The sequence below is a fragment of the Tenrec ecaudatus genome, chromosome 1, assembly GCF_050624435.1.
Source record: "Tenrec ecaudatus isolate mTenEca1 chromosome 1, mTenEca1.hap1, whole genome shotgun sequence".
Lineage (NCBI taxonomy): Eukaryota > Metazoa > Chordata > Mammalia > Afrosoricida > Tenrecidae > Tenrec > Tenrec ecaudatus.
In genome coordinates this window covers 155,847,210-155,867,825 of record NC_134530.1, presented here as the reverse complement: position 1 = coordinate 155,867,825, position 20,616 = coordinate 155,847,210, and the positions used below count along the sequence as shown (strand labels likewise).

Here is a 20,616-nt window from a genome sequence, read left to right as displayed (position 1 = left end):
TCTGCAAAGTCTCCCAAGGAGTGGCAGAGAGAGAGAGAAGTGTCTTCCGCCTCCTAGGAGGAAGTACCTGAATTCTCAGGAGAAGGCTATGCCCACACAGAAGTCTCATTGGCTATCTCCAAATTGACAGCCTAGACTCCACCTCTACACTCTTTTTTTTTTACATTTTATTAGGGGCTCATACAACTCTTATCACAATCCATACATACATCAATTGTACAAAGCACATTCGTACATTCTTTGCCCTTATCATTTTCAAAGCATTTGCTCTCCACTTAAGCCCTTTGCATCAGGTCATCTTTTTTCCCCCTCTACACTCTTAATCCTTAAATTGACACCAGATTAGGTGACTACCACATATTTCTTCTGAGACAGATTTATTTGCCCTTCTAACTGTCCGTGGCAATTCAGTATACTTCATTAACACCACAACTCAAATGCTTCCATTCTTCTTCTGTCTTCCTTTATTCATTCATCAGATTTTGCATGACTATGATACACCTGACCATAGCTTAGGTCAAGTGAGCCTTGGTCATTAAAGTGACATATTTGCTTTGTAACACTTTAAGAAAAAAAACTTGTTGTGATTTAGGTGAAGGTTTATAAACAGATCATGAATTTTACATTCAATGTATAAGCATTTTGTTTCAACTCATCCATTTCTGTTTCCCCAACGTACCATCACTTAACCCACTTCCTCCTAGTGTTTCTGTTTTTCCCTCTTTCCTAAGCTCAGTCTGTGGATAATTGCTGCCTTTTTCATCTTAAGTGGGTGGCTAGTCTAACATAAGGGTGTTTTCCATTGAAAACCCAAAGGGTGACTATGGGTCATAGTCTTGGGGGTTCCACCAAACTCTAGCTGACCAATAAGCCTATTCTTAAAACTTTCAAGGCTTCTTTTACAAGACATATCTTGATAGCTTACCTGCTACTTCCATGGACAATGACTGTCGATCCAAGTGGAATGGAAACAGTAATACTTCCCATTTTTTCTTCTTCATTTATTATGATGGGAATTCTCTAGAGCAGTACAACATAAAGGCTGACAGTAAAACAGGAGAAATACGTCCTCTCTGAGACCTACCCCTGGGCCTATGTACCCATACACAAACCCAGTGATTGCCAGAGCTACTATTAAAAACAATCACTTCCTTTGGTTTGGGAAATTGTTTCTGAATATGCATAATACCTAAAATACTAACAGCTAAAACCATAGCAAAGATCCTTGAGCACCAAGAGAGAGTAACTCAGAGAGGCCAGGGATAGCTGGAGGAGATGGGGAATCAGGCCAGAAGAAGCCAGTTTAGAATGTGTTCCAAGGCAACATGACTGGGCAGAAGGGGAGCTGCCCTAAAGGCTGAGATACACAAAACCAGAGAGTCCCTCTCCCACACACTCCCAGGAGCAGGGCAACTGTGTCCAGGTTGGTGAGCTATGTTTTCCTTTGACTCGCCCATATTCTGAGTGTGACCTTTTGCCCAGTTTTAGAAGCCAAGTGAGCCTGGGTATTCAGGGGTGGGGCTTGCTACACAGAAACCTCCCAGCAATATAAAATCAGATGGAGCTGTGCTAGGCATCTCTCTCCAGGACTCTGCTGCCTGGCTTCTGCTTGCTCCACTGAAAATGCAGCGGCTGTTGACTCCATTGAAGCGGGTCTTGCATGTAAAAAGAGTACTGCAGGAAGCTTCTCTCCCTCCGGCTTACCTACTGCCAGCACTCCACCAAAAGTAAGTCCCATCACCCTGGGAAACTGCACAGGTCAATCTCTGAGAGGCAGTATGGAACCAGTGAGCAAGAGGTAGGTGGTTTGTCATAAGAACAACCCACTAGAATACTGGTCAGAAGTTGCCAAAGATGTGGCACAGGCTTAGATGAGCAAGTTACCTTGTCAGGTTCTCTCTTCCCCTCTTTCTGAACAGTTTCTCTTAGCTTTAGAATCCCAGGATCCCAAAGCTCTGGCACCTGCTGTGTTTGAAAATGCCAGCATCTTTCCCTTCCCCATCACAGAAGGTAGTGGGAATATCCAATTTCCAGACTGTGTGTACTTTTCACGATGAGCTGTTTGAAAGCCATTCTTAGTTAGGACTAAGTTGTTCCAGAAGACTGGACATCACAGTCTTATGTTATTCCTAAAAAGTGGTGTATGCGAGAAAGTGTGATAAGGGACAAGAGGGGGGAGAAGGAACACACACACACACACACACACACACACATCAGAAGTTAGTGGTATGGTCTGTGAGCTTTGGCCGCCTCCAATCAGCATAAGTATCTTAAGAATTGACAGTCACAGTAGCTCGCTCCAGCCTGCCGGATTGCCGGTGGATTGGTCTTCCTTGGCTTCTGTTGGTACAAGGGGTCCCCTACAGCTCTTGCAGCAGAGGTAAACACATGATTTTGTTCGTTGTAGAGGAAGTTAAAGCGGATGGGTTTGGAGTTTTGAAATGTTTCTTTTCTTCCCCTCCCCTCCCCCAAAGCGCTGGTAGTTAAGATACAAATGAAAGATAAAAAGCTTCAGGAAGCAGTCCATACTCCGAATGTAGTTCTCTTTCCCACACCAGTGTCTATACTATCAATAGGTGGGGATATTGCTACATTTCTGAGATTTGCGGCTTATTATAAAAACCCCAAGTGGGGGGCTTTATCTGCTGCAGAATCCAGCTGCCAGCACTAAGCTGCCAGCGCTAAGCTGCCAGCCAAGTTCCTCAGACCACCCCAGTAAGAAGCAGAGTGGTGTAGGTCTAGTTCCCAGGTCCCATGACACTCTCCTTTCCACTGCCATTCCCACCTCTACTCTTAGGCTTCACCAGTCCCTTGGATTCTATGCCAACAGCTGTGTAAAGAAATCAAGGGACTTTCAGTCACTGCTGCAAGATTCGAGATGGATGGGGTAGGCAAAGCCTCTTTCCCCTTCGCTCTGACTGTATGAAGGCAGGAAATGAGGTAGAAAGACAAGAATGTGTAAGAGGCAGAAGAAGAGTGAGCATGATGGTGGAACAAGAGGAAAGGAAAAGGAAACAGGAAAGATTTAGAAAGCAAAGTTATGGAATACAGGTATAAACACGGGTGTGCTTTTATGCAAATATATTTGTTAGGGTCTCGTCCAGCGAGACCCTCACATGGTGACCCGGAGGGGCAACGAACCTGGATGGAAGAAAGACACAGAGACATGGGGCAAGACAAGTGCCGATCAAGCCCGTTTATTTTGCCAAAACTCTGGGTATATATTCACAACAGAGAAGGAAGTGGGAGGCACATATTCCAATGAAGCACACTGTGTAACAACCGCACACTGTACAACAACCAATCAGCCACATGTTCCCAATAAGGTACAAAGGGTGCGCAACAGTACTCAAAGACGTCGTGGTGACGTCCGCATGCAAATCAAGGCTTACCGGGTGAACTGATCACGATGTTCCTATATCTGCACTTCAAGGGGTGCTCAGTACTTTGACTAATGGCAACAAGGTCAGTTATCGGAACTGCCCATGCTACAGTAGCTTGGAATGTGGGGGCGAAGTTGGGCAGGAAACAAGGCCTTGCTGTTAGAAAGCGGCCAAGTTTCTGCTACGTGTCTGAGGCCAGGGTCTTAATGGCTATCGGCTCCCAACATATATTAATTCATAAAAATAGAGGCATTGGCCTATGTACATTTATTTCTATGGAAATGCATTGAGGAAGGGGATGGACTTTGAGTCTTGTGCTCAAGCCCTCCTCAACACAAGAACACTTTGTTCCAACAACCTGGCATTCTGTGATGCTCACCCTCCCAACACATTTCCTGAAGACAAAATGGGTACATAAGCAAATGTGGTGAAGAAAACTGTTGGTGCCCAGTTATCAAAAGATATAGCATCTGGGATCTTAAAGGCTTGAAGTTAAACAAGCAGCCATCTAGCAGAGAAGCAACAATCCCACATGGAAGAAGTACACCAGCCTGTGTGATCATCAAGGGGTGACAGAATCAGATAGCAGGCACCAGAAGACTGCAAACAAACAAAGAACATATTATTGAGAATGAGTGGCGCCAGAGCAGAGACCCCAAGTCAATCTGTAGACAATAGGACATCCCCTCACAGAAGGGTCACAAGGAAGGGATGAGTCAACTAGGGCGCAGTATAGCACCAATGAAACACTCACTATTCCTCTGGTTCTTTGAGGCTTCCTCTCCCCCCCCCCCCCCCCCACCGCAACTATCATGACCCAGTCCTGCCTTTCAGTTCTGGCTAGACCAGAGCATGTACACTAGTGTAGATAAGTGCTCAGGACACATGGAATCCAGGTCAGATAAACTCCTCAGGAACAGAATTAGGAGTAACTCAGTAGCTACACCAAGAGGATGGGGGGGGGGCTGGTGGGGAGGAAGAGAGGACCAATCGCAATGATAAATGCATAATCCTCCCCCAGGGCAGGGTTGTCGAACAATATAGAAATATAGGAGAAGGGAGATAGTGGTTGGTGTAAGATATGAAAACAATAATAATTCCTAAGTTATCAAGGGGTCACGGGGGTGAGAGGGAGGAGCTGATACTAAGGGCTCAAATAGAAACTAAATGTTTAGAAAATGAGGATGGCAATATATGTACAAATATATATGTACAAATATGCTTTAAACAATTGATGTGAGGGGAGTGAGGAGGGAAGGGAAAAATGAGAAGCTGATACCAAGGGCTCAAGTAGAAAGCAAATGTTTTGAGAATGATGAGGGCAACACATGTACAAATGTGCTTGACACGATGGATGGATATATGGATTGTGGTAAGAATTGTATGAGCTCCCAATAAAATGATTTTTTAAAAATCGATGTATGGAATGTGATAAGAGCTGTCAGAGCCCCCAATAAAATAATTTTAATAAATAAAGATGAAGAGAGGAGGAGCAGGAAAGCTGGAGGGATGGAAACCAGGGTGAAAATGAAGAGTGCAGAGAGCAGTCGAGTCATGGAGTAATCTGTGTATACCTGGTTGAATGGGAAACACATTTGCTGCGTGAATTTTCACCTAAACCATAGTAAACATGTTTGAAATAAGTTAATAACACACGTGAAGCCATAGAAAAGGGAAAGGCAAAAACAACAACTGCTATAATCGTTTGAAAGATTACTTCGATGCTGTTTCAGGAGCACTCATAGCAAATGGGTTGATGCTCAAATGTTAAGCTAAAGACCAACTGTTACCCTCAAACCCACTCAGTTCAGGCTCCACAGGAAGAAAAGATCTAGTCATCTATTGCCATCAAGATGACAACCTAGGAAACCCTATGGGGCAGTTCTGTTCTGTCATATAGGGTTGCTATGGGTCGGAGTCAACTCAAAAATACACAACAAAAATATGTTTTCCAAGAGACCTATAAGGACTCTGATAGGCTGAAACTATAAATGAAAGGGGAGAGATGTGCCACCCTGCACTAATGAAAACTCTGGTGCTTTAAAGTTCACACAGGTACACTTTAAAGCGAGAATGACTGTACCACACGAGGGGGGCATTTCATCAGGATAAAGGGCATTTCAACAGACAAAGCCATCAAAAATTTGTATGCATCTGATAGCATGTTTTTAAAATATTTTGATTGTTGTATTGCTTTCATCTCCACTACAGGTTTTCTACGGTCTCTGCTGTTCCTTTGGCCAAAACCAATCATTGGCCAAAGGATGTGGGCATCCTTGCCCTGGAAGTCTACTTTCCAGCCCAATATGTGGATCAAACTGACCTGGAGAAGTATAATAAAGTAGACGCAGGAAAATACACAGTGGGTCTGGGCCAGACCCAAATGGGCTTCTGCTCAGTCCAAGAAGATATCAACTCCTTGTGCTTGACCGTGGTGCAGCGGCTGATGGAGCGCACACAGATCCCATGGGACTCTGTTGGCCGCCTGGAGGTGGGCACTGAGACCATCATTGACAAATCCAAATCTGTCAAAACAGTGCTCATGGAGCTTTTCCAGGACTCGGGAAACACAGACGTCGAGGGCATAGATACCACCAATGCCTGCTACGGTGGCACGGCCTCACTCTTTAATGCTGCCAACTGGATGGAGTCCAGCTCCTGGGATGGTATGTACTGCCAAGGCTCTTGTGTAAGAAGGAAGCTTGGGTTGGCGGCTGAATCCTAGCAGGTTTGGGGTTTTGACTGTTTATTGGGAATTAGGTAGGGGTTTACATTTCTGATCGTCATTTTTGTTTTCAACAACCTCAGCAACTTATCTAACCTCCCAGTAGCTTTCCCTGTCCCCTCGCCCTTGTTTTACTTCTCCCTCTTGTAGGTTGTTTATTATCACCCCCTCCACCCACGTTAACACCTGAACCTGGTGGTGTAGTAGTTATGCATCAGGCAGCGACATGCAAAGTCAGCAGTTTGAAACCACCAGCCGTTCCTCAGGAGGAAGATGGGGCTTTCAACTCTTGTAAAGAGTTAGTCTTGGAAACCCACAGCGGCAGTTCTCCCCTGTCCTACAGGGTCACGATGAGTCGCCTCTAGCCTATTGTTTCCTCTTCCCTCCCTCATGTGGGAACCACCAATGTCTGGTTCTTTTGGTATGAAAACTTTGATCTTGATTTTTTTTTCTTTTCGTTTATAGTAGTGATCTCATACAATATTTGTTCTTTCCTGATTGGCTAACTTCACTCAGCATAATGTCCTCCAGATCCATCCATCTTATTATTCTTAGCATTATTCTTCAGTGGTGCATAATATTCCAGTGTGTGCATGTACCAGTGTTTATTTATCCATTCTTCCACTGGTGGGTGTTTAGGTTGTTTCCATAGTCTTGCTACTGGGAATAGTGCTGAGATGAACTTGGTATGCGGATATCTGCTTGTGCTTTATTCCTTGTTCTTTCCCAGATTGTATATTAAGTAGAAGGATTGCCATTTGAAGAAGTGCCGTATCACCTTCTAGAGTAATCCTGTACAATTTGCTTCTCTGTCCCCGAGGGGGCTCCACTGGGGAGGGAAGGACAATTCCGTCATCCATGTGCTGCTATTAGCCAACAACTACTCTAACAGCAACCACACGGAGTTAAATAGCTTTGTACAATTAGGTAGCATATTTGGATAAGCTACCTACTTGGTCTTCACAACAGTTTAGGAAGAAAATATTATATCTAATTTATAAATGAGACATCTGAGTGGCAGAACACCAAGCTAAATTCAATGTTTCTTATCTTACTGTTTCTGTGTCTTAAACTTCTCCTAACTCTTCAGCAGGCAAGTTGTTGGGGTTGACAAAATTAAACAGATTTAGATGGTGAGGTAAAATGCTTCGATAGATACAGACCTGGAGAATCATAAGGTGGGTTGTTACTCAGACACTTTTCCTTCTCTTTCTCTCTTGCTTGGTTCCTTGGAAATTGCCAGTTGGCTAAGGTTACCCTGTATCTTACTTATAACCCTCTTCAATGCTGTGCTGAGAAAAGGCCGTTGATGGCAAGAATTGAAGGAAACCATACAAAGTGTGATTTTAAAAACCTAGCTCTATCATTAATTACTGGCAAGATCCTTCTGTGAACCTTCGGTTCTTATTTAACTACCTACCTTACAGGGTCATTAAGATGATTGAATGAGATCACCCACAGAGATTTGAGAAAGATCATTTTGGTAGACAAGTCCTTCCATGTTTAGACTAACCTGGAAACTAGACTTAGTCACCTAGAAACCATAATTGACCTTAATTACAAAATTAGTTAACAAGTCATAACACTGAAAGCAAGCTCAGTGTCCTTTATTTGTAAATGAGGAGCAAAGTTCTAAAGGAGTTCACCAGTTGACCCTTGTCCATGCAGGAAGGCAGTGCAATTCCAGAGTCCATTCAGTGCTTTCCAACTATCACTGATTTGAATGTTTCGGTTGATATGCCATAAAGTCTCTGTCTGTCTTCTTTTTCATTTTTTATTGTGAATTGGGTGGAGGTTTAACGTGCAAATCAGTGTTCCACTCAACAGCCATTTTGTTTCATGTCATTGACGGAAATCTCCACAGTGTAACCGTCATCATTTCACCTCTATCCTATGTTTCCTCTTTCTCGTTTCCCTTCTTTGCCAAACTTTCCTGCTTTCTGGACTTGTCTTTAGGAAAATACTGCCCTTTGATCGAAAATGGCTAAGGACTGCATACCTCCCTAGTGTTCATCTTATAGATCGGTTCGGTGTTTGGCTAGAGCGCTGGTTGAGTAATGGATTACAGGTTGAGCTGCTAATTTCAAGGTCAGCAGTTCCAAACCACCAGTCTCTCCATGGAAGAAAGATGAGACTTTCTGCTCTCATAGGTATTAGAAGCCTTGGAAACCCATCTGGGCAGTTCTGTTTTGTCCTATAGGGCCACATTGATTCAGTGACTGTTATTTTTTGGTCGTGTTTATTTTGGAGGGGTGGGGGTGTGTTTGTTTATTGTTTGGTTAAAAATTGAGCCACAGAAGTGAGTTCAGTCCAGGCTTAAAGAGTGACTAAGTGTCAAAATCTTTCAGATTCTACAGTCTCTATCTGACCAATAAGCCTGGCCCTTTTTTCATGATCTTGTGTTTTGTTCCACATGTTTCTCTCACTAGGACTTTTCTAAAGTGATCTCTTTTTGAACAGTTGGTAGCAAAGCCAGGTACCAGTAGTTCTTCAAATCTCAGGGTCAGAGGATGAGATTCATGTGGTCTATTAGTCCTTCGGACCCATTGCATCGAGTCATTAAGTCTGTTCTTACAGTATTTCTCCTACTTAGCATTTGTATAATTACTTCTCAAGTGAACTTCGGTGGTGTAGTTGGTTACAATTTAAACCTGCTAATCATAAAGTCTGTAGTTTGAACAAACCCCTTGTTGTTCTGCATAAAGAGTTATAGTCTGGGAAACCCACAGAGGCAGTTCTATTCTGTCCATATGGTTGCTGAGAGCTGGAATCAACTTGATGGCAGTGATTTGGTTTTGCGTTGAATGTCCCCCTACCAAGACCACCTCCCTACCACCACCAGATGGCCAGCCAAACATTTAGCTTTTCTCCAAGAAACATAGAGCCTACTCTTGGGAACATTAGGAGTTTCAGGCATGCCGTTGTAAATGAATAGAGGTTGCTAGTGACTGGATAGTCCACTAAGGAGCGCTACAAGTGAATCTCTTTTTAGTGTGATGTTGCTTCTGTTTGGTTGCAGCTCATAGTTGACCTTGACCAACAGAATGAAGCACCACCCAGTCTCCTGCCATCCTCACAATTATTCTTATGTTTGAGCCCATTGTTGCAGCGGCTGGCTGTTGGTTTGCATTAAATTTGAAAGTCTATCTAAATCTGAGCCAGAATGCCAGGATAATATACTCTTGAGATGAGGACAACTGCCCGAACCAGACAAGCCCAGCTGTGGCTGAGGTTTTTGTTTCTGACCTGCCCAGGCATCCAACTGAGAATGCTTGTCTGAAAGATGGTGTGATGGGATTTGCCGGGGCGTTCCTTCTGAACCACCCTGAAGATGAAATCAAGGTACAAGGTACAAAGGAGTCCAGGCTCAGATTTTCTGGAAGCCATCATGTTTGCTTTGCTTTTTTAACACAAATGAGTATAGAGTGAAAAATCAGCCTCTTTTGACACCTTATTATATTTTCCAAAAAGTTCCTTTGTAATCATCTAGAATTGTTCTGGTTTTGGTCTTATTTTGAATTCTGTATCTATTATTTCTCATTAAAATGATGTTTTAGAGATCATCTTATCTATTTCTACATGTATGAAATGACTGCCTACTTCATTCTTCTATAAGACACATAATTTTTGTGTTAGGTTGGGTTCTCTAGAAAAATAAAGCCAGTCATGGTTACATGTAGTGTATACAGACAGATTTATATAAGAATGACCTACAAAGTTGTAAAAATAGGTAAGTGTGGTCAGAACCAAGTCAGGCTTTTCCTGAACCATGGAAGCTGAGGAGCAGCAAGCAGGATGATGAAACAGAGCCAGCAGTGGGCACAGCCTGGTAGATGCAGCGGTCCAAAGTCAGCTGAATGAATCCACTGTTTGTAGTTCACTGATGGCTTCTGGGATCAGGGGAGACTGAGGAACCAGACACAAGATGCAGCTCTGGCAGAAGGCAAAGTTTCAACACTCCGTGGTCTTCCTCCCACAAAAAAGCTTATGACACCAAGGAGCTCCCATCAGGCTGCTAAGCAATTGACAAGCTGAACTCTGCCTTTGCTCTTACGTAGGAGTGTCTAGTTGATACAGTTAGTCCCTGATTTTACAATATTCCGCTGTATGGATGTGCTAAAATGTATGATGCAGTTCCACATCGATGGAGATTAGGATTGTCATAAGCTTTTTGAAACCATCTTTTAATGAACCTTGAGCAATGGTTTTGCCTGTTTTGTGGCAATCTGCTGTAAGCCCAGATTGCTAAAAGTATGATGGTAAAATCAAAGGAAATGTTGAATTGAAAGTTTAGAATGTGAAGAAAAAATTTTAAATCAAGGATACAATAGTCCAAAAGACTGGTGGACTATGTGAACCACAGCCTCCACTAGCCTAAAACTAGAAAAACCAACTGGTTGGTGCCTGGCTGTCACTACTGATTGCTCTGACCAGGATAACAGCCTAAGGCTCTAAGCCTATTTGGAGAGAGATGTAGACAGATGTTAACTTGCATGAACAGAAAGACAACATATAACAAGCAGGAGATGGAAAAAATGATAGAGGCAGGCAAGACATCTGGAGGGGCGCAAGAGTGAAAGACAATAGAGGCGAATACTATTATTTATTTACACAACCCTGAAATAGTGGTGAGTTTGAGTAAATGCTGAGGTAAACATGCAGGCTGAACAGGTGTGTGAGGGAGACTGGGAATAGACCTACGAATACGGAGAGATTTGACAGAGGATATTTGTATATGTGTATTTACCTTGGCTGCAAAATACTCGTTCATATGGTAAATCATACAAGAAGCAAATTTCTAAATACTTCTTAGACATAGCTTTAGACATAGCCAAAATCCTTGAGGGAGAGAGTCACTGGAACTGAGGGATGAGGATTCTAGTCATGGGGAACCCGGGAGTCTATTGGCATAACAGAGTGCACAGGAACAAGGTTCCACACCGCACTTTGGTGAGTGCCAACTGGGGCTTTTAAAGCTCATGAACAGCCATCTAAGGGGGAACCATGGGTCTCTTCTCGTCCGAGGAATGAAGAGATGAGAATTGAAAGGCAATAACAGCAATCAGTTCAATGAACTAATGGACCATGCAAAAGTCCGTCTCCATAATCTTAAAACCAAGGCAACCTGCTGGCACCTGCCTGCTATGGTCTAAAGCCCTGAAAAGGATCATGCTAGAAGATCCTGGACAGAGTAGTGAAAATGTGGGACGAAAGCCAACCTCACAAAAGAGACGAGGCATACTGCTCAGATAGAAACTGCTAGGATTCCCCAACAGTCTGGCCCGTAGTCAGCCCTCAGGTCTGGAACCAAACTCACTACCCTGGTAGAATATTCAACCATTTAAGATCAGAAGGGCAGCTTTTACCCATGGACACAGCTGAGAAAGTTGGGGAAGAAGGTGGGATGGAAACAGGAAACGCAAGGAGAAAGCAAAGTATGTGATGGGACATTAAGGTGATCACAATGGGTGAGTTGAAGCAAAATATGTACGAGTTGTTGAATGTAAAATGATGATCTCCTTTGTGAGCCTTCGCCTAATTCACTATGAAAATCTATCAGGCTTCCTAGTCTGGTTGAGGCTGTTGGAACTTCCAAGAATGGGGCCTTCAGATGCTCTTCAAACTTGGAAGTGACCTCTGGAGATCATCGTCCAAGCAAACAATAGACAGTTCTACGAAGTGAGCAATGACACCTGGGAAACACATATTCCTCAGAACCATCAGCCATGTGCGACCAAAAGGGCAGTATTTGCCCCAAAACAAAGCTCAAAAGGCAAGAAGGGGCAGAAAGAGACCAATGAAAAAGAGAATCCAGGGACAAAGTGGGAAGAGTTCTCTTACATTGTTAATTAGGGGGAAATACAGTAGAGCAACAATCATTTATGAAGTAGTCTGACAATTACAGTGATTATATGGATCATCCACAGTAAATGTGGTTACTCAATGTAAACCCATTTCACAAAGCCAAGCAGACCAAACATGTGTGGTTCAGTATCCAGACAAAACGAATTTTGAAAACCAGATTACACATTCATTGAGGGTGTGATTTGGATAAATTTCTTAATCTCTCCTGTGGCATTATTAGGATTAATGTCACCCAGTGCAGTGGTGCACAGTACTCCCTTACCCACCCTGCTATTGTCTCTTCCTATAGAGACCTTATGGAATTCTTAGTGTTTATTAAAATGCTGGCTATCGATCTGTAACAGAGAATCTTACCAGTGATCTTCATAGGCTTCATATTGTACACGTTAGCAGCTAACCATATGTATCTCTTTACAAATAACATTTTCAAAATAAAAGAGCCTCCTGAATTAAAATATTTTATGTGTTTGGATAACTTTGAATAAATATTTAGTTTGGTGTTTATTTTCAACAGGGAATATCTTTTAGGGTTCTGGAGTGGGTTTCCTCTCTTCTCGCTTCACAGTGCTGAAAGAATTCACACGGCAGACACACTTTTGTAAATCCAAGTCACTTTCATGAGAGAAAGGGAACTTTCAGGCAGTAGTCTCAAAAGATCATGCTATCTCTGGAAAATGTGCAAGACTGGGCGTGGAACATGTGTGAGTTCACGACTGAAGAAAGCTCTTGGAAGGGATACCTGAACAGGAGCACAGAGCCAGAGCATGGAACACGGAAAAAAAATTAAAATAAATAAAATGCTGGCTATCAATTTTAGCCATAGAACAATGTGTTCTATGTAGTTATAAACTTCTTCACTGTCATCGTTTTAGAGTGTACAAATACTGACAAATCTTTTTGTTTAAGTTTTTACACTAATGTACATTATTCGTTACATTATTATTAATGGAGAGGAAGTCTCTTTAAAAACTGTCCCCTGTTTTTACTACTTAAACCTCAAAAAGGTTCGAAATAGGCCCACACATACTAGTGATCACAATGTTGTAGCTAAAACAGGAGACAATGTTACAAAATTTCAGTGATCATAAAAACACCTGACAGCAACTCTAACAACAGTGTGCTTGCGGAGTGGTGTGTAGAAGAGACACATGATTTGAAGTACCGTTGGAATTGGGTAATAATGACATTGGGGGCTGGAGCACACGAGAAAGCTCAAACTGCAAGTGAGTGTAGGTTTTTAGCCTGGTCCACGGTGCTTGTGAACACTGTTTTTGTTGTCATCGCCAACGACAGGGGTAGACTTTGTAAGGCAGTGCCTGTGGCCTCCCTCTCTCTAAGGACATCACCACTGTGGTCCTCCCTACCCACACCTCCCCAGTCACACCACCACGGGCTCTTTCTGGAAGGCAGTGTCTTCCTCTTTTGTGTGGATATAACTTACCTCGTTGGGTTGTTTGGCAGATTATTTGAAGATAGCTAGTGTCTAACTGAGAGAAAGAGAGGGCTTTCTACTCCCGTAAAGAGTTATAGTCTCAGAAACCCACAGGAGCAAGTCTACCGTGTCCTATAGAGTCACTAGGAGTCGGCATTGACTCAATGGCAGCGAGTCAGAGTGTCTAGCTAGTACTTCAAATACTGATTTCCACTCCTAACCCTTGATGATCTATGATTTGGAAGAAATTTAAAGATCACAGAGGTGATCAGTACAAATCAAATCGTCTTGAAGTAATTAACATTTTCTTTGTCCAGCATTCTGAATAAATGAGTGTGTAAGGAAACTTTTTTAAATTAATAGACTATATGTAGACCAGTTTTGGGTTTAATAATATACTCTATTAAATCCATCACAGTCACAAGAGCCCTGGTGGTGTAACAGTTAGCGCCAAGCTACTAACTTAAGAGTTGCCGGTTGCCATCCAGCAGGGGTAAAAGGGAGAACGACCGGGGATCGTTCACAAAGATCACAGAGAGGCGCTCGCAGCCGCTCGGACGGCGGTGGCGGTGGCGGCGAGCGAGAGGCGGCGTCGCAGCTCGGGGCCGAGGGAGCTGGGGAGCCTGAGCGCGCGGGGACCAGGCTGGGGCTTGGCGGGCAGCTCTGCGCGCGACTGGAAGAAAATATATCAGGATTTCTTTCCAAACCTGTCTTACAAATAATAGCAGATTTTAATTAGGAGATTTATGTTGCTATGAGGACAGATTCATCAGAAATGACTGATGTGGAGTCTGTGGTCACCAGTTTTGCATCTTCAACAAGGACAGGCCGCAGGAATGCCATACCGGACATCCAGGGTTCAGTTGCTACCGAGGGAACCTCAGATTTGCCTGCCAAACTGGAGGCTCTCAGCGTGAAGGAAGATGTAAAAAAGAAAGATGAAGAAACAACACAAGTCCAAGTGGAAAGCCCTCCAAATGAAGGAAAATGAAGACTCGTCTCCTATCAAAAGTGCTGAATTTGTATGCATTTAAAGACTTAGCGGTTCTCTTTTCCCGGGCTGTTCCCATGTCATCATTGGGACATGCTGTCCTCAGCAACATGTGTGTTTTTGAGGATATTGTGATGTTATTTACTTGGATTGTGATCGTGATATGTTCTGTAAGCTATCACATAAAAGACAGGCTCCTTCCAAATTACACCCAAGGAAAAGATAAAGTATGATTGCTTAAATACATGTCATTGTCTATAAACTCAACAAAACTGTTCCCTTAAAAACTTAGTTCGCCAGATTTACTTCTAATTCCACTTCTACGGTAATGGGTAAACTATTTCTTGGGAAATATAAACCAACACCACTAATTTAAAACGTATATTTGTAGCAAAGTGATTTCTTTTATTGTTGTTGTGAGGAACAAAAGAATAAAAAAAATCACAGTGTGTGTGTGTATGTGTGTGCATTGTGTTTTTAACCCCAAATTTTCTAAAACCTAAGAAGATTTGGAAAAGGTGTAAAACTTTGGCAACATAAATATCTGTAAGCTTTTTTTTGTCTGATAGCTTTTGCTTCTAGTCTATGTGTATACAGTGATTTTTCCTGTGAACCCTTAAGATGCAAAATTTATCACAAATTATTTATATGAAGCATACTAATTAAATGAATTTCACTATGTTCCTTAAAAAAAAAAAAAGCTCACAGAGAAAAGGCACGTATTACAGGGCAGTTATACTCTGACACATGGGGCTGCTATGAGGACCCAGTGACACATCGTAACAGGATATCTTTTATGTTAACATTTCAATATGCCAATAGAAAAAAGGCAGCCAACATAAACAGTCTCCAACAAGTGGTGACATTCTTGTTTTTTATTATTATTAAACAGTGTATATTATTAAACAGTGTATATTATTAAACAGTGTATATTATTAAACAGTGTATATTATTAAACAGTGTATATTATTAAACAGTGTATATTATTAAACAGTGTATATTATTAAACAGTGTATATTATTAAACAGTGTATATTATTAAACAGTGTATATTATTAAACAGTGTATATTATTAAACAGGGTCCTGTTTGTTGTTGTTTTCTTCTACTATGTTGGCATTTTACATCTGGAGTGACAGGGCACTGAATTTTGACTCTGCTTTTCAAGTGGCCTTTGTTGAATTTCAAAAGAATATAAGCTTCAAGAGGACAGGACGTTTTGTTTGGGTCCACTACTCCATCTCAAGCATCTCAAATTGCACCTGCCCAGCAGAGGCACTCAGTCAAGTACAGATTTGACAGTGCTGATAACTATGCCCCACCTCTGTTTACAGGTCGATACGCACTGGTGGTCTGTGGAGACATCGCAGTCTATGCAAGTGGCAGTGCGCGCCCCACGGGGGGAGCTGGAGCCGTGGCCATGCTGGTGGGGCCCGAGGCCCCTCTGGCTCTTGAACAAGGTTTGTAGTAAACATGTAGTAAGTGCATGCTACCAAGAGACACGGCCAATCACATAGATAAAATCAGAAGTCCCTGGGTCGTGCAACAAAGAACCTAAATGGCCTCGTGTGCTTAGCTCTTACCTGAAAGATTGGCCTTTGGAACTGACCAGCCACTCCACTGGAGAACCCACCTGCTCCTGTGAAGACGTCTAGCCCCAAGACGCTATGGGGCAGTTCTTCTCTGTCGTATGTGGTCACTATGAGTCAGAACTGATTTTATGGCAGTGGGTTTGGCTTTTGATTTGGATAGTGCAAATGGCTAATGGGCTCAGTTGCTCTACCTTGGAAGAAAGATGTGGTGATCTACTTCTGAGAAATCAGCCATTGAAACCCTGCAGGGTGTAGTTCCAGTCTGACGTATATGAGTCGCCAAGAGTCAGAATTGACTTGGTTTTTGTGTTTAATACCAAGCTGCCTTGTTTGCTACTCCAGCCTGAGGTATGGGTTTGATGAAGGAGCAGAGAGCAGGGACGAAAGGAGAAGGGGATCAGGGAGATTCCCTTCTTGTCAATTATGATAAGATATGGAACGACTGGTATAAATATGGTCTCCAATGCTTAAGGAGCTAACTTGGTAATTGAAGATGAAATTGTATAAGATGAAAACCCTGCCTCTAAATTTCTTATTTTCACCCCAGAATTTGCTAAGCTTGTGTAAATGTGGGAAAAGGAATAGAAATCTCATTCAGACAATGCAAACCATCTATTTAACAACCTTTGAACAAGTGGGGCATACTGACTGGCTTGGGTTTGGGCATGGGAGGGAGATGAAGAGCAGATCGGCAGACTTACATCATTCCCGAATCCCTCTGTGTTCTTGCCCAGGGCTTAGGGGGACCCACATGGAAAACGTATATGACTTTTACAAACCAGACCTGGCCTCAGAGTATCCAGTGGTCGATGGGAAGCTCTCCATCCAGTGCTACTTTCGCGCTTTGGATCGATGTTACTCGTTTTACCGCCAAAAAATCCACAACCAGTGGAAGCAAGGTATGGGGTCCTGAGAGCTGAAGTGGGGGATCTCTTTACAAGGGGTGAAGATGGGGCCTCTTCTTTCTTTACTTGGCCATGTTGTCGGCAGAATTGTGTCATGTCTCCTTTTAGCACGCTCCTCTGCCGCTGTGCTAAAACCCATTTGAAACTTACCCAGATTCAAATATTTAATACTTCTGATTGGAGATAAAGGAGGGATATTACACAATCCAGGGCCCAAACCTCCACTGTGAACCAGTAGGTGACACTCTCCGGGGAGGAACCGCTGTGAGGCAAAGGAACCTCTTGGCAGTCAGATTGCTCCTGGTCTTTGTTCAGCTCAGGAGTAAGTGGACACTTCGTGCTCGCCACCTTTTAAGGACTTTGGTTGGCTGAAATGTTATTTGTAATTTCTCTCTAGATGTCGAAGTTGCAGGCAGATTTTATTTACATCTCTTGTTTACCAATTTTCCTGCTTACATATGTGTGCCATATAAAATTTGTGGAAATTTTGAATGAAGAGATCATGGAGTTTCTCCACAAACCTCAAAGCCTCCTAATGTGTGTACATGTATATAGATATGCATTCACATACACATATATATTACTTGCATACACAGACAAAAACTTATTTTAAAATGCAGAGAATATACTTTAAAGGCTCGGAACAGGATTCTTACCGAGGCACCAGCAAACGTAGGTTTGGGTCTGGGGAACGGTGCCTGCTGAAGCTGCAGAGCCTGCCTGCCTCCTGTTGCTCTGGCGGTGGCCCTCAGTTCACGGCCCTCAGCCAGCCCTGCCATTTACATGGATGCCTCAGGGGTGGCATCAGGAACCTGGACGGGGCGGGGTGCTGTGCCACACTGACCCCATGCTGTGGTGTCAACGTGGACCCGTTTACTTCTGCCTCTCCACTGTTAAATGGCTATGGACTAATTGATCTTATGTCTTCTGAATTCTCAAGGCATTTTAATCGTAGTCCTTCTTCTCATATAGAATTGATGGCTATTACCCTGGGACATTACAGTAAAGTGTAACCTTTCCTAAGGGTAGGGAGGGCATTTTCTTCATCCTTGGAGTAAGATGGTCTTGACTCCACACTGTTGAGGGTAGAGTCAGAGATAATTGAACCTAGATTCACTGCCAGCTGTTTCCAAGCTGAGTCCCTTGGCTATATCATATAACATACTCATTTATATTTTTATATCTTCCTCTGCCAAATAAAATGCAATGGAAGATTGATTTGGACAATAAGAAATAAGTTGATTTATTTAAAAGCATCTGTCCAGAGTGGCTCAAACAAATGATCAAAATATAAAGCCGGAAGACCTTTATGAGAAAGAAGTGCCATGGAAACCACCTGATAAAAAACTCAAAAGAATAGATTTTAGGTACTGTCAATGGACTGAGAGAAACATTGAAAAAAATTCAGATGAGATCAAGAAAAACAAAGAAAATGTTTTAGAAAATCCAGGAAGGCACTACAAGAACACATTGACAATATAACTGAAAAATCAAAAGTACAAAAAGAGAAATAGAAAGAAAAAAATAATATTACATTTTCAGAAACAGATAATTCACTGAAAGGGCAAAAGGGTAGAAATGAATCACAAGATTAACATATATTAGTGAGCTTGAAGACAAATTTCTCAATAGTAATCTGGTAGAAGGACAATCAGAAAAGAAAACAGCAAAGGCGTCTAAGAAAGTCTAACAACAACAAGAATTTACATGTGTAAAGAACTGGAAGGCACAACAAGACACACAGAAAAAATTGTCAGAGTTTGAAAACAACGTTCTAGAACATGAAAGACAAGAACATATGCATTTAAGAATTTAACAAAGCCCAAACAGGATAGAACCCAAAAGAAAATTACCAACTTATCATAATCAAACTTCCCCAAACCAAAGACAAGGGAAGAATTCTGTCAATTCAGGTAAAACCGAAACGTTACCTACAAAGGAGAAACAAGACAAAGCCTTTATATTTTCAGCAGACCCATGTGGGCAAGGTCATGGGATGGCATATACAAATCTCTGGGAGAAGGAAGAAGAAGAACAAGAAGAGGAATATATATACTTTTAAATCATTGTATTGGAGGCTCTTATGCCAATCCATACATCCATTGTGTCAAAACCTTTGTACATATGTTGACATCATCCTTTTTAAAACACTTTCTTTCTTTGGTATCAGGTCCTCAGTTTTTCCCTCCCTCCTCCACCTTCCCTCCCTCATGAACCCTTGATAATTTATAAATTATTATTTTCATATCTTACACTGACCACTGTCTCCCTTCACCCACGTTTCTGTTGCTCATTCCCCCTCCCCGTGTGTGTGTGTGTGTGTGTGTGTGTGTGTGTGTGTGTGTGAATCATTGTGCTTGGTTCCCCCTTCCTCCCCTCACCTTCCCCTCCCCTCATGGTATCGCTACTCCCATGATTGTTCCTGAGAGGTTTATCGGTCCTGGATCCCATGTGTTGACAGCTCTTCTTTTTCTTAATTTAATCATTTTATTGGGGATTCACATAACTCTTATCACAATCCACACATACATCCACTGTGTCAAGCACATTTGTACATTCGTTGCCCTCATCATTCTCAAAAATTTTCTTTCTACTTGACCCCTTGGTATCAGTTCCTCATTTTTCCCCTCCCTCCTCGCTTCCCCCTCCCTCATGAACCCTTCATAATTTGTAAATTGTTATTATTTTGACATATCTTACACTGTCCAATGTCTTCCTTCACCCACTTTTCTGTTGTCCATCCCCCAGGGAGGAGGCTATATGTAGATCCTTGTGCTTGATTTCCCCTTTCCACCCCACCCTCAAGAAGAAGAATATTATACTCAACAAAATTGTCCTACAAATATAACAGTGAAGGTAGGACATTTCCAGATAAATAGAAATTTTTAAACTGTGTAAAGTTTTGGTCACTCTTACAAGAAATACTAAAGGGATTTCTTCAGACAGAAAAAGCAACCGAAATAGACAAAGACCTGAGATTAACGTGCATCACACCACCAGCCAGAGCCAGAACAGTTATCAAGCGCCCACAGTGAAACCAACCCTCAAGACGGAAACCAGGGGACCAAGGATATCATTTGCAGCAAAGACAAATGTAAGTAAAAATAAGAACTAACTAGTGTGCAGAATCTCCAGTGGAGACAAGAGCAACCCGATTTCAAGATGAAACAGACTGTTTTTAAACTTGGGGGAAATTAATAAATTGCAGGATAACATCAAAGAAAATGAATAAAACTGATCCAAATTTAAAAGATGAAAGTCAAAAAGATTGAGTAAAAACTAAAAACAAAACAAAAAAAAGGGTAAACAAGCAGTCATCTAGCTCAGAAGCAACAAAGCCCACATGGAAGAAGCACACCAACCTGTGTGATCACAAGTGTCGAAGGGATGAGGTATCAGGCATCAAAGAACAAAAAATCATATCATTGTGAATGAGGGGGGGTGCAGAGTGGAGACCCAAAGCCCATTTGTAGGCCACTGGACATCCTCTCACAGAAGGGTCTCAGGGAGGAGATGAGCCAGTCAGGGTGTGATGTAGCAACCATGAAACACAACTTTCCTCTCGTTCTTAAATGTTTCCTCCCCCTACCCGGGCCCCAACTATCATGATCCCAATTCTACCTTACAAATCTGACCAGACCAGAGGATGCACACTGGTACAGATAGGAATTTGAAACACAAGGAATACAGGACAGATGACTCCTTCAGGACCAGTGGTGAGAGTG

General features: G+C 42.4%; 2 protein-coding genes across 2 annotated transcripts in view; both read left to right on the top strand.

Annotated features, from left to right (window-relative positions):
* Positions 1 to 1,623: 1,623 nt before the first annotated feature.
* HMGCS2 (3-hydroxy-3-methylglutaryl-CoA synthase 2) overlaps positions 1,624 to 20,616 on the top strand; it is a 32,762-nt gene continuing 13,769 nt past the window's right edge. Inside the window, exons 1-4 of the mRNA XM_075540508.1 lie at positions 1,624 to 1,727; positions 5,595 to 6,049; positions 15,729 to 15,854; positions 16,721 to 16,885. Of these exons, the coding sequence (XP_075396623.1) occupies positions 1,624 to 1,727; positions 5,595 to 6,049; positions 15,729 to 15,854; positions 16,721 to 16,885 (850 nt within the window). The remainder of the gene's footprint in view (positions 1,728 to 5,594; positions 6,050 to 15,728; positions 15,855 to 16,720; positions 16,886 to 20,616) is intronic.
* On the top strand, positions 14,148 to 14,834 carry LOC142437023 (cAMP-dependent protein kinase inhibitor beta-like). Its single transcript, XM_075540331.1, has one exon. It carries the CDS (start codon positions 14,160 to 14,162, stop codon positions 14,394 to 14,396), a length of 237 nt encoding a protein of 78 aa, XP_075396446.1. The 5' UTR covers positions 14,148 to 14,159; the 3' UTR covers positions 14,397 to 14,834.